Genomic DNA, 14,830 nt, shown 5'->3' with positions numbered 1-14,830 from the left:
CTATGCATACTCCTACCTTCTCCTCATCCCTATTAAGTCTTCGATGTATGTGGTAAAAGGAGTTGGTGAAACAGAACAATCTTGTCTAGCTCATCTTCCGATTTGAAACCAGTCATAACATTTCTTAGCATCAGATTTGCTAACTTCGATTGTCACAAATGGCAGTGGTATCGACTAAATAATGGAACTGAAAAGCAGATATCCCCCGAAAGATTTTAACATTGGTGTACAAAATTAAAAAAAGAATTGTGCTATACATAAACATGACCAAGGAGAGCTATGAAATATTTACTGTGTAATTTGAAATTTAAACGCAGAATGATAACATGAAATGAACACTAGCATCGCTATGGTATCAAATTTAGTGCAGAAAAACATTATGCCTGCTTTAAGATTAACTCATTTTTCTAAAAAATGTGTTGTTCAGTTACACTACCTCTGTAGAATCCGCCTAAGTATCATATCACACTTCTGTCAACAGATAACGTATTTTTTGGTTATCACGACTGGCATCAGTTCCTAATTGGTTGCATGCTCTCCAGATTATAGACGTTTCTAGTGGTTCGACCTTTTTACGAATCTGATTCATGTGGCTGAGATTACAGGCCTTAGTGATCGAAAACACTTGAACTGTTGATTACGTACACAGTTTATCTCGTAAGTGGCGTAGTTAAAAGCACAGGTGAATACATATATATATATAGTTCGAAAACGTCCCACTGCGTGTTTACTTTGTAAGTCACACAATGGCGGGAGACATGTCTGTTAGCTGGAGAGTTTTGGCTGTAAGCTCTAACAGTATTCTCTTGTTAACGAGTGTGTACATTAGAAAAAGTGGATTGTAATGTCTCTCTCTCTCTCTCTCTCTCTCTCTCTCTCTCTCTCTCTCTCTTGTCTAGTGAGTGTGTGAGTGAGACGATTATATACTTATTACGGACAGTTCTAGATTAGTATCATTCTCGCTACTGGCGCAAAAGGGAAAGAAAGGAACACTGCACTGTACTTCTTAACAACACAGGCACTGCAATATCCTATTTATGAGCAGATATAAGGCAGTGACTTTCGAAAAAAATTTCGCATCCCTCCCTACCGGCCACGGACGGGAATTATATACTGCGTACGAGTTCATGATGTGACGCTTGAACGACGATACATGGAAGTTTTGGTGTGGCCTTGAGTCGGGCACGTACGGCAAAAGCGGTTAAGGTGGCCGACGGCGTAAAGCAGAAAATCCTCGTTCGAGTCGCAGTACTGCACAAATTTTCACTGTCGCCATTTCATTATACAGCTGGAGGTTGTCCGTAGCAGCAACTGCGAATACGTTTCATGCCTTTCATGAGCGCTGTAGGCGACGCAGTAGCTGTTCCTTCGGACGTGCATGCACGTCCTAAGGAACATTGATTGCATCGTACTTCTTAACAACACAGACGCCGCAGTATGGTGCAAAAGCAGACGCGGAATATCGCAGCCAGTCCGATGTAGCACTGACGAGAATGAAATGCGGCATACAGTTTTCCCGGATTTCATAGAAAAGACACGGAAGAGGAGTTACTACTTTAAATGTTGCGTACAAATGTATTGCGTACGAAAGGTCTTTTCTGTAGTCTAAACTCACTCTAGGAAGACATAAAAGCCTTTCTCCAAATATAAGAGAGTGTTACTAACTATAGGTTCACTACGTACATCTTAATGGAAAACTTTTTGCTGGTCTTTCTGTAGCTAAACACACAACCTACTTGAAATATTGTTGACATATGTATTCCGCACGAATGGTATTTTCTGTATTCTAAACTCACTCTAGGAAGACATAAAAGCCTTTCTCCAAATACAAGACCGTGTTACTAACTATAGATTCAATACGTACATCTTAATTGAAAACTTTTTGCTGGTCTTTCTGTAGCTAAACACACAACCTGAGGTGATAGAAGGCACGGCATACCCCCTGACATCGTGTCGGACCTGCTTTTGCCGGGCAGAGTGCAGCAACTAGAAGTGACATCGACTCCGTAAGTCACTGGGAGTCCACTGCAGAAATATTGAGCCATGCTGACACTACAGCCGTCCATAATTGTTCCAGTGTGGCCGGTGTAGGATTTCGTGCTCGAGCTGACCTGTTGACTGAGTCCCATAAACCAGTCGCGAACAACTGTGGCCGGTTAAAAGGCGCCTTGTTATCCATAAAAATTCAATCCTTATTTGGGAACATTAAATCCATGAATGGCGGCAAATGGCCTCGAACGAGCCGAACATAATCATTTCCAGCCAATGATCGGTTTAGTTGGTCCAGAGGAGCCAGTCCATTCCATGTAAACACGGCCCACACTATTATGGAGCCACCACCAGCTTACACAGTGCCCTGTTGACAACTTTGGTCCATGACTTCGTGGAGTCTGTTCCATACTCGAACCCTACCACCAGCATTCGGCACGCATGTTCCCAGACAACGGTTTTCCAGTAGTGTTGGGTAACTAGCCAAGGAGAGGCGCTGCAGGCGATGTCGTACTGTCAGCAGAGGCACTAGTGTCGGTCGTCTGCTGTCACAGCGCATATAGCCCATTAACAACAAATTTCGCTGCACTATCCTAACAGATGCCTTGGCCGTACGCACTACATTGATTTCAGCTGTTATTTCAGGTAGTGTAGCTTGTCTTTAAGGACGGATAACTCTACGCAAAAGCGGCTGCTCTCGGTCGCGAAGTGAAGACCGTCGGCCTCTGTGGTGTTCGCGGTGAGAGGCAATCCCTGGCATTTGGTATGCGGCACACCCTTGACACTGTGGATCCCGGAATATTGAATTCCGTAACGATTTCCCAAATGGAATACCCTAGGCGTCTAGCTCCAACTGCCATTCCGATTTCGATATCTGTTAATTCCCGTCTCGCGGTTATAGTCACGTCGGACACCTTTTCACGTGAAGCACCTGAGCACAAATGCCATCTCAGCCAATGCACTGCCTTTTTATACCTTGTGTACGCGATACTACAGCCATCTGTACATATACATATTTCTACCTCACGGCTTCTGCCACCTCAGTGTATATAAAGGAGCAGAGATTCGCTTCCACGTTAAGTTGAGATAGTTTTCTTTTCCTCTCCTACCGCAAGAGACACGTACTACATGGACTATTTTGTATAAAAGACACACTGGCGCACTCATATTTCTTTTGCGTAAAGGTCGGAGGAAGAAAAGTTGTATTATATTCCTGAAAATGCGTTTCTGTGTAATTGGCTAATACCTCAATGATGACACGAAATGAAATGCTTCATGATTTTCTGCAACCGCTTTTTGTTTTATCCGTGCTTATTTTATTGTAATTGTATTATGCGTTCTGTAACAGCCAATGATGGTACACGATTTACAGTCAGCTACCTGAACCATCTTGCTTTCTGTCCGGTCACCTCGCTTATGAGCCATAGTCTCTTTGTCAACAGGTTATTGGTGACAGTATCACTGTTGTTGCGGAGGTAGAGAATTTGGTGGCGCCGGAGGCTGAGGCACAATATGACGTTCCTGAGGACACTGCGCAGCTATAGATAAAACGACGTGATATTGGAGAATCCAATACGCTTGTGCGAACTTGACATTGTAATGGTTGAGCTGTCATTTGTACTCACGTGCTTCATGTGAAAAGGTATCCGACGTGACTATAACCGCAAGACGGGAATTAACAGATTTCGAAATCGGAATGGTAGTTGGAGCTAGACGCCTAGGGCTATCCATTTGGGAAATCGTTACGAATACTGAATTTGTAAATGCATCATGGCACAAACCTTTTTTTTTTAACTCTATGCAGTTGAACCACACTTTTGCATTACCGGGTAGGTCGACATACTTCAGCACCAATCCCGGAAGCCTTAACTACAAAGAAAATGTGCGGCCGTCAAAGCGAAACTCCGTGATGATTACCGACTCTACTAATTAGCGATTTATGAGGAATAATTGCATCGCAAATGCTCGAATGTAATGTCGCCTAACGAATCAGTATTTTCCACGGCGATAGATTGTCCATTATGTTTATCAATACGGACTATCCTGTCACGATGTCAAGTACGTTTATGACTCACATTTCGGTGGCCTTGTTTCTGTAGTTGTGTGAGGTTGGATGTGTTCACATGGAATTGGGATGCTTCGCAAGATATACGGCATAAGTGAAGCTGTTAATTGTACCAGTGTTATCGGTATTATTATGTTACCATCAGTGCGAAAATTACACTGCTTGACAAAAATGTGAGGCACCCACAAGGGGAGGAGGGAATGAGCTGAACCTTCACAGGTTGAAATGATATATTGCGTTATTTTGTTGATTAGCAAATCGAGATAAATTTACAAATCGCAGTTTGAGAAAATTTACCACTATGAGGATGAAGCACCCCTCGACTCGATGCAGTCACTGATTCTGTTGGGAAGGCTCTCGTATCCAAGTTGGTTCCAAAAATTAGCTATCGGGGATGTACCTGGCGACCGCGCTGGTTACGAGAGTACCTTAGCGTCACGCAGACGGTTCATTAGAAACACCTACCAAATGTGGATGAACTTTGTTCTATGGAAGTAGGGCACCTTGTCACTGTCGCATGAGAGAACGCCTGAGGGGGTAAGACGTCCGTGGCGTACTTTTGTGCCGTCAGAACGCCATCAACTATTATCAAATTTGTCCCGATGCCCCCTGCCCCCCTCCCGGAACGTCGTAAGGAGTAACACCGCTGTGCCGCTCCAAATCAGTGGAAGAGCGTGATCTCTGCCCAGGCGCCGACTAACTCTCGATGATGGTTATCGGGTTAGTGCAGAACCGCAGTTCATTGCCGAAAAGAGTACTGTGGCATTCATCAACAGTCCACGCTTCCCAATCACGGCACCACCCCGCATGCAGCCGTTTCTGTTCTGTAACAGCCAATGATGGTACACGATTCACATTCAGATAGCTGAACATCCTCGCTTTCTGTCTGGTCACCTCGCTTATGAGCCATGATCTCTTTGTCAACAGCCTAGCACCCCTTTATCTGGCTGCTTCTGGTCTCTGACCAGTGGTGCGGTATGACACAGAATGTTGAAGCGAGTCCATTCCTTGTCCTCCTCTCATGTATGCAGATGTGAAGAAGCGACGATAGTATGTGTTTGGTGCTCAGTACAGCGATTCTTCTTTGTACTAGCCATACAGGAACGACAGGTACCTTGACGACGAGGGTGCCTGCCCTAACGTTCACATGCGTTCGAACGTCGGGCCACCGTCACATCTGAATGGCCCAAAAATCTGGATATTGCACGTTTAAACTAGCAGGCCAAATAGAGGCTCTCATAGGGCTCCTTTAATACACTTGTCAGGTGTTGCTAAGGCTGTCTCTCACACGAGTATGCAGTATCTTCGCCTCCTTGAAAGTGATCACTCATCTGGCGCTCTTCACTTCCCTTATACTCCTACACCCTAACAGGCCCTGTAACGCTATGATACACTAACAACAGAATGTACTCTGATGCCGTTATACTTATGACACATAATTGCAACTCTAATCATTTACATACCAGCCGAAGGTGCTTATGTGTACAAAATTACAGTGACGTAGGACAATGTCTTCCAGGTGCTTCACTTCACTGTCGAGCAGTGTATATCCTAAGGACTTAACCTGTTTCCAGAAGGATATCTCCAACAGACATGCCCCTTAAGATTGTAGGAGTGGTTTGCAGAACTGCATGGGATATATTTCCACGACTGGCTTCCAGTACCAGGCCTCAGCCCACTGACAACGGATGGGCTGAGCTGGACAATGCGGGGAAACTAATCTGACCCTCGTCCTCAGGATCTCACGATGAAATGGGGAATGTCGTCTTTCGCATGACAGAGGAGATGCCTGAAAATGATAGATTTACTTCCTCACTTGATGCTAATGATCTTTGAAGCTAAACGTATTTATAAGGGATGTTAGGTGGTAAAGGAGCAACATGTTTTGATGGCGGAAAATATTTTATTAAGACGTCTGGATCTTTGGTTCTGTTACTTTCTTGTTTTATATGGATCAAATAAACCAAATAAAAAGAAAAATATTGTTGAAAGATATTCTTGATCCGAATTCTCAAGTTGAGTAGTTGCCTATCAGTCTGTCGAGTACGCTAGCAAACTACGAAGACACCATAGTGTACTGTTTTTGCCCTCTTGATTCCATTTCATGGTCTGAAATGTCTTTGCCTAGTGTGAAGTTCTATGAATGACACAGAAGCAGATTTTCTTGTGCATCTTTAGAGTATTTATACTGTGTGTGAATAACGTTTTTTTTTCCTCAATTACACTCACAAATAAAAGTGTCCTTTACTTTTATTAGCAGTACTGTTCATTCCGTACATTTAAATTTTAATGGCGGCTACTTTTTGTGCTGTCATGTGTACGCCAAATTAGAGCAGTGGTTAATTGACATACAGAACGTGTCGTATTGCACTGTTTCAATAACTCTTTGAAAGTGTGTGTGGCTACCCAAATTCGTGTAACGCTGTTCTCCATAAAGCAATAGCCCAAGAGAATCCAGGACTCCACAATATCGGAGACTGCGTATGTGGAGGCATGATTTTTTTTTCCAGATGTTTCTATAAGCCGCTCCATTCAATGTGCTCATGAACCAGTAACGTGTTATATTTCCAAAAAGGTGGGACAGAAACTGATCGTTTCCTCTTTTAAACACATCGCAATTTTTTCCGTGTTAGTTTTGTCAGAGTTCCATTTGACTATCTGACGCAGAGGAAGGAAGTGAATATGGCATCAGGTTGGTGAGGATGTTTATTGATGCGACCCCATGGGTTCTGTCAAATTTCCCATTTACAAACCAGAGCAAAAAACAAAAAGATGGAAAACAAAAAGAAATATCAGCAGCTGAATTAATTCGATAAGCTTCAGGTATCATCGGCAACGGCCTTGCCGCAGTGGATACACCGGTTCTCGTGAGATCACCGAAGTTAAGCGCTATTGAGCGTGGCCGGCATTTCGATGGGTGACCATCCAGCTGCCATGCGCTGTTGCCATTTTTCGGGGTGCACTTAGCCTCGTGATGCCAACTGAGGAACTACTCGACCGAATAGTAGCGGCTTCGGTCAAGAATACCATCACAACGGCCGGGAGAGTGGTGTGCTGACCCCACGCCCTTCCTACCCGCATCCTTCTTGAGGATGACACGGCGGTCGAATGGTCTCGGTAGGCCACTCGTGGCCTGAAGACGGAGTGCTTAAGGTGTCATCACGAGGGAAGATCGTTCATGAAACAGACACTGCAGCACTGCAGTCCTCAGTTCGCGCTGTCCATGAACTTCAAAATGCCACAAATTAAGGAGAACTGATTTGTGAAATTTCATTCCATACATCATTTTGACATGCCTCATTGGAGTGGTATAAAAGTAACAAAGTTATATATATTGTGGTTAGCCACCATGAGGCTTTATTAACAAGCAGGCGTAGCAGGAGTGGTGCGTACACTACAAACGGCACGGTTGTATGTTGTCGTGCTATAGTTTCATGTTTGAGTAGGGCAGCGACACCCTTCTTATCCACCTGGTATTCCCGAATTATGGTTCAATCTGATGACTCTGAGCCAGTATTTAAACTCCAACTCCATGTCTTCAGCTTACAACCTTGATGGATACACAATCTGTAAGCAGGAAGTAAAGTTTTCTCTTGTATATCACCAATCGTGCATTCTATTGGAGGGTTCAGGACCCATTTCTGAAGTTAAAAATATGTTGGATTCTATTACTAACGAACGTGTTGCATTAGTGTTAGAGGAATCCAGCTGCAGACTCCTACTCTTGTCAGGAGAGAGCTGATTGGGATGTGGACCTAGTTAAGCTCGAGAGCGCGAAGAAAATGTGATTGACGATAATACGTTTATTAATCAGCAATACAGGATAGCCTTCCAAAGCGCCACACCATATCTGGGCAGGTAAAGCAGCGGCCTCATAAGCAGAGGAGGGCCAGTATGCGCTCAACGTGAATTTCCACCACTGCTGCGAAGCATCAGGTGGCGCCGGTTACGTCACAAGGCGACCGTCGACCCATGAACACCGGCAGCCTCCGGCTTTCCGTATCGAACTACAAGGAGTCTCCTTGATGTCGAAAATACCCACTCAGTGTCACATACCTAGGCCTACCTGGAGTACTCGCTGACTCGCAGGGTTCGGCACTCAGCCTGCTTTTCATAGTCAGGAGCCCGGAGCATCGGTGTCGGCCCCAGGAACAGGATGAACAGCAGCAGTGGCCCTCCTTCTCGAAGGTGGATGACAGACAAAATCCGGTCCTGGAGGTCAAGCCTCCAGCAGGTCAGCACGCTGATGGCGGCCTCTGCGACCCATCAGCATTGCCTCAGAGGTTGGCTTGCACTGCAGCGTCCTAGGTATGCCGAGGATCGACGTCCATAGCCTACCCACTAACTGGACAGCTGCAACTGACACAAGGGCTGAGACTACACATTGGGCATTCAGCAATGTGCACTCAGCCTTCAGTCATTGTTCAAAGACTGTTGGGTATTTATGTTGGTGTTCCTAGTGTTTACCACGTGCTCTACACCGATAGGGATGGCAATGACTTTAGGGGTCCTGGTTTTTCCTCAGTGTTAGGTCTCCCAGTACTTCAGACTTTCGCAACTTCACATGTTAGCGGCTCTTTTCACTGGTTTGGCACCGAATACCGATTTGTGCCTTGTGCCTAGGATTCCTTACGACACTCTGCTTTTTCACTAGTATGACGGTATCTCCTGGCTTCCATGACATCATTATTCTTCACTTTAAGACTTGGGCTCTAGATCGTTCCCAGATGCTGCAATAGCTTCCGCGTCTGACGCAACTCGCTTAACATTTCCCCCTTGCTGCCAGACTACTGGTTATTGACACACGAGCTTGGGCTTCTGGGAGTTGCCAAGTTATAAATTGAACGAATGTTTAGTATCCACTGGGGATGCTATCCTAGAGTGCAAGAGTATCCATGTGACCAAGGGCAGACTGGTGTATTAGCGGTGAAACAAGATTACATTTTCTGTAATGAAGTCTTTCGTTTTTCCATCCCATTATTTACCTTACATTGCATGCGGCGAATAATACAAGCTGGTAAAAATTGAGAAACGAATGTGCGATAGGCCAGTACTACTGCTGTTTAATTAAAATAACCGCTGAGACGAGATTAAGCACTAGACACCGTCGGGCCACATACGGCTGTCTTTGAAATATCAGCATATGGTTCAAATGGCTCTAAGCACAGTGGGACTTAACATCTGAGGTCATCAGTCCCTAGACTTAGAACAACTTAAACCTAACTAACGTAAGAACATCACACACATCCATGCCCGAGGCAGGACTCGAACCTGCGACCGTAGCAGTAGCGTGGTTCCGCCGGACTGAAGTGCCTAGAACTGCTCGGCCGAAAAATCAGCATAGTTTCTAGCTGCACAAGTCAAATTTCCGAAGCCACGAAGGTTCTTACAGTCTACTGAATAATACTTCTAAATTTGCAGCCAAATATAAACTTCACATAGCGTCTCATGCACGGAATGTTAGACTGCCACCTGCTTTCTGATTCAAAGTACCATTTGACCCAATTTTTTTTTATAAATGATAATGAATGTGAAAGTATTTGAGTGGCCATATGCAGCCCAAAATTTATCACTTTACAAGTCCTAAAGCAGCACGCTATCAGCATCCCAGCACACACGTTACCTCCAAGGCCAATCCACACAGCATGATTGTTCAACACATAATGACATAGTGCTATTATTTTAAGGCCTTTTTAGGCTTCCCATTTGCCCAACGAAATTCACAACGATCATAAAATACAGAAGTGAACTACTGTTTAAGAAACCCTGTAATTTAAAAATACCCCACATGTGTTAAATGAAATGTATTCCTCTTCTTAATGTACAGTTAAATAAAATCTGAAATTCGTGTCATTTTTTTACGATAAATGATCAAGAAATTGTATTAATACTTGCTAAAAAATAAAGGTAGCCTGATAAGTAGAAGCTTCTTTACGCATTAGTTCAATGGCAGAATCAAATACTGCATTTTAATGACTGCTTCCAAGTGACGGAAGTCTTTAATAAAAGACAGAGTTAATGGTTAATTAAATAAAAGACAAATTATCTAATAATCTATACATATGATGTATGAGCACATAGGGGAAGGTACAAGGAAAGTCAAGATGTGTTCATGTTCTATCTAAGTGTGGAGAATTCGATGACCTGACTCATTTATATAATTAGACAAATATAAAACAAGTAGTAACTCGAAACTTCTTGGTAGATTAAAACTGTATGCCAGACCGAGACTCGAACTCGGGACCTTTGACTTTCGTGGGCAAGTGCTCTACCAACTGAGCTACCCAAGCACGACTAACGCCCCGTCCTCACAGCTTTACGTCTGCCAGTATCTCGTCTCCTACCTTCAAAATTTTACAGAAGCTCTCCTGCGAACCTTGCAGAACTTGCACTCCTGAAAGAATGGATATTGCGGAGACATGGCTTAGCCACAGCCTGGGGGATGTTTCCAGAATGAGATTTTCGCTCTGCAGTGGAGCGTGCGCTGATATGAAACGTCCTGGCAGATTAAAACTCAGTGCCGGAACGAGACTCGAACTCGGGACCTTCGCATTTAGCGGGCAAGTGCTCTACCAACTGAGCTACCCAAGCACGACTCACGCTCCGTCCTCACAGCTTTACTTCTGCCAGTACCTCGTCTTCTACCTTCCAAACTTTACAGAAGCTCTCCTGCGAACCTTGCAGAACTAGCATTCGTGAAAGAAAGGATACTTCATATCAGCGCACACCGCTGCAGAGAGAAAATCTCATTCTGGACGTAATAACTCAATAAATGAAATATGTAAATACGTGTGGCCTTTAGTGAAGACAGCTATTGTCGTACTCTGTCTTTTCCCACTACACTTATCAGTTGCTATTCACTTCGAAAGTTTTTTACAAAAATATACACTTGCTGTTACGATATAACTTAGATAATTTTATTGATGTACGGGATGTAAACGTCTTATACGCACATTAACGCTGTGATCACTATGACATGATTTGTTTTGTTATACGTCAAGACTGTGAATAGTTGTTTACTTTTAAAGTGTATCTGTGTAACCCCAGTTAGCCATATTTCCATTGCCGCCTTCCTTAGAGTCGACTCCTTCATCAACTTTCCGTCCAAATGGCAAACCATCTCCCCCCATCTCCAGAGGCCTGGGAAAAGCAACAAGCATAAGAGGTAGAGATAGACAGAGATTACAATATGTAGAGCAGATTATTAAGGACACTGGATGTGAGGTCTGCCCAGAGATGAGACGCTGGCACAGAAGAGAAAAACTGCAGGAAGACTACTGACTTCAAGAAGTTCATCATGTCTTCTGTTCTACTTCCTGACTGTGTGTTTCTTTGTAATTCCACACATTATTTTTTTGTTCTACAAATAATTTTCCGTTCATTCCTTGATTTTTGGAGATCAAAGGATAATGATTTACTTTTGTCAGCTTCAACGGTAAAACAGTATTATTATTCGGTGTTCTGGCAGCTCTTTCATGTCCTTTTGCTGTTCTGTTCATTTACACACAGTTTCCACTTCATTTAATTTTATCTAGCATCTTGTACTATCTCCTTCCTTCCTTCGTTCTCCTCCCTCATACCAATCCTTCCAACACTTTAATCATCAACCAGACCTCCCGCAACACGTGACTCGGCCACGTCCCCTATCTTCTTCTTCTAACTTCCAACAGCACTTTTCGCTCCCCTGTTCTTTCAAGTAGTCTCTATTTGTCAGTCCTGTACCCATCCAATCATTTTCATCCTCCTCTACTCGCACATCTCAAATTCTCCCAACAGCCCTTCGTTCTTTCTATTCCGTGTCCGTGTTTCAATTCCATAGAGTGCCGTACGCCAGATAAAACACTTCCAAAGCTTTCTCCTGAGCTCGCTATCCAGCTTTCCGCTTAACAGTTTCCTCCTTCTATTTAAAACTACTGTAGCTGCGGCAGTTCGAGCTTTGAGCTTCCGGTGGAACCTTAGATCTGCTACAATGATTCCTACTTAATTGGGTGATTTTAATTTGCCTTACAGTAGCATTAGCTATTAAGCTTCCTTTAACAGTCACCGTGCACTTTGTTTTTCCGAAATTTCTTGCTGCACCTTAAGGGATTCACTGTCCTCAACAGCTGTTGGTGCTAGCGGCCCTTCCAGAGCTCGCCTGCTGCCAACTGGCTGCACCGAGAGTCATCTGCGGGGCCGAGGGCCGCCTGCCGGACCCGACGGACTGCGGCTTCTACGTGGACTGCACAGAGAACGGCGACGGCAGCTACACGTCGACCGTCAGCCCGTGTCCCGACGGCACCTACTACGATTCCTGCCAGGGCGACTGCAGCAAAACTCAGCAACCATCCGTCTGTTCCTTTGCCTGTGATAGTAATGGAACTGCCGGATTTCCACCTGAAAATCCGTCTGTGTACTTTGTGTGTAACACCGCTGGTGGTGTAGCGACCTTAAATGTTACTAAGTGTCACAATGGTACTGCAATCGGTAATGACCATATTAACTGTACTGGTATTGCCCCAGACTGTCCAGTCAATAACGCGTCACCTGCGCCCTCCACATGCACCGGTACTTATTATTACGGAAATGAGAATAACTGTTCCGTTTACTACTACTGCAGCGGCCCAGGAGCGACACCAGAGCCAACACCCTGTGATGCTGGCGAGTACTTCATTAGTTACAACCACAGCTGCACCAAGTTTCAGTGCACGTCGCAAGGTTTTTTTGCAGATCCAGCCAATTGTGCCTCGTTCTATTACTGCGTTAGCGATGCTTCGGAAGCGACGCAGCTTACGTGTGCGAGTGGTACTCATTTCGACAGCTCGGTTGGAGGGTGCGTGCAGGGAGAGTGCACAACAGTCTGCCCCGGAAGCACCTCGCACTTCACGTGCCCGACCGGCGGCTTTTTCGCAGATCCGTTGAACTGCCACTGGTACTACTACTGCGACAGCACCCTGCAAGCATCGCACAACAAGTGTCCAGACGGAAGCCACTTCGATAGTACTGTGGGTAGCTGCATGACGGGCGAGTGTTCTAGCAGGCTGGTCGGGATGGCCCAGGAGGCTGGCATGGGACCTCTGCCCTCTACTTCTAGTCTTTCATTACGACGCGAGGGAAACCACATTCCACTCTCTAGTTCTCGCAAGGAGACACGGCAGACTCCAAGTCCATAGTCATTAAATTGTCCCTCCAGGATAGTTCTTATTTTTAGTGACAGCTATTTCTGTCCAAATTAGTGTGACAATGTGTCAGCTGTTCCATTGCGAAGTGTTTGTCGTCTGTATATCAGTGGAAAAACTAGATCACCTCCTGCCCTATTTCTCAAGCCTGGATTCTTCGTGTCCCATTTACAAGCTTACATAAGTTCAAATTAGTTACGTTTAACTTACCTTTGCCAGAACTCTTTTACCTCCACATATTCATTAATTTCCATACTAGTAGCTCAGTTGTTCATATCCCCACTTTGTTCGCCGTTTGTGTATTGACAGCTTTAGTTACAAAGTCCACAGCGCGCAGTTTGTTTTCTTAATCTTCTGATTTTCTGTCAACCAGTACAAACTAATTTATATCATGCTCGTTACCTGTCAAAACTGTACTTAAATATGACACTTGTAGTCAGTATCAGATAACAGCCTTAGATGGGTTAGCTATATAAATTTATTTAAAATAGTTTTTCTTTCCACAAAAAATATCTAGTATGAACCATACCTGGATAGCTGGTCTTACCCTTTAAGAAACCTGTTCGCAAACAATTTATATCATTCAACAATATGCTGAGTTTAGGAAGAAGTGTTAGTTCTTATTACGAGACAAATAGGATATTTGCAAGTACACTTTTATTTGAATTGGCACATTTTAAAAATGCATGTTGATGGTTGCCGATGTTGACTGGAGCGCGTTTTACACAGCAAGTATACCAGATCACTGGCTGATGTGTGTGCAAAGACAGAAATCCATTACGGACTAGGCACTAGAAGCCATGACTCTACCTGGTGATCATTTCCCATGTGCAGTCACTGGGCGACCAACCAGCAGACACTGATACACCTTACATCAAGTCTCCCAGCGAAGTCTCCTACATTACAAGTATTACTCTCTCTTCACATTCACTAAAATTTGCTGTATACTTGTCACTGCATCTAATAGGCCAGGTCTACCAGTCTGAATCATTTGTTAACAAATTTCGTTGATGTTGTCCAATGAGCTCTTTTCTAAATCTAAAACCACTAAGTTTCCAAATATTTTCGTTTTCAACAGAATTCCTTTCCTGAATAATGTTTAATTTACCGATAACGATCGATTCCAGCAAACTTTTTGTTCCATTGACTCATAAATATTTGAAGATCACTACATTGGTTCATCAGTCGTGCAAGCACCGTTCTGATTTACAGAAGAAACATGCAAGAGGTCTCTACTTGACGATACATTTGAGAAAGTGCACCCTAATGTCATTTTTTTAGCTAAATCCTTTGTCTTGAGATCCACTCGTACAGTTTCATGCATCATCTAAATAATATTTTCATTCATTTTATGCCAAATAAAATAACAAAATACAGATTGAAAACTCTTGCTTTTTATTTACATTTTATTATTAATACTTGTTGAAATCTTATGCATTTTTCTTTTATCTCTGACTAGCGGATATCTGGAATGGATTGTAATGTCACTAGAAGGAGTGTTTATGTTCAACTTCTGTTTATTGAAGTATCCAGGTTTAAGAGTAGTCGAATCATAGCTGATAAGGAAAAGCTGAACGAAGCGAAAAAGAGCGTAAAGAGAGCAATGAGAGAAGCATTC

At 43.8% G+C, this 14,830-nt stretch overlaps 1 protein-coding gene across 1 annotated transcript; it reads left to right on the top strand.

Moving 5' to 3' along the window:
* The first annotated feature begins 697 nt into the window (after positions 1–697).
* Positions 698–14,597, top strand: LOC126251423 (uncharacterized). Its single transcript, XM_049951839.1, has 2 exons — positions 698–785; positions 12,160–14,597. The coding sequence occupies exons 1-2, from the start codon at positions 747–749 to the stop codon at positions 13,204–13,206; spliced, it is 1,086 nt and encodes a 361-aa protein (XP_049807796.1). The 5' UTR covers positions 698–746; the 3' UTR covers positions 13,207–14,597.
* The last annotated feature ends 233 nt before the right edge of the window (positions 14,598–14,830 follow it).

Source organism: Schistocerca nitens, chromosome 4, assembly GCF_023898315.1.
Source record: "Schistocerca nitens isolate TAMUIC-IGC-003100 chromosome 4, iqSchNite1.1, whole genome shotgun sequence".
Lineage (NCBI taxonomy): Eukaryota > Metazoa > Arthropoda > Insecta > Orthoptera > Acrididae > Schistocerca > Schistocerca nitens.
This window is presented reverse-complemented; position numbering and strand designations above follow the sequence as displayed.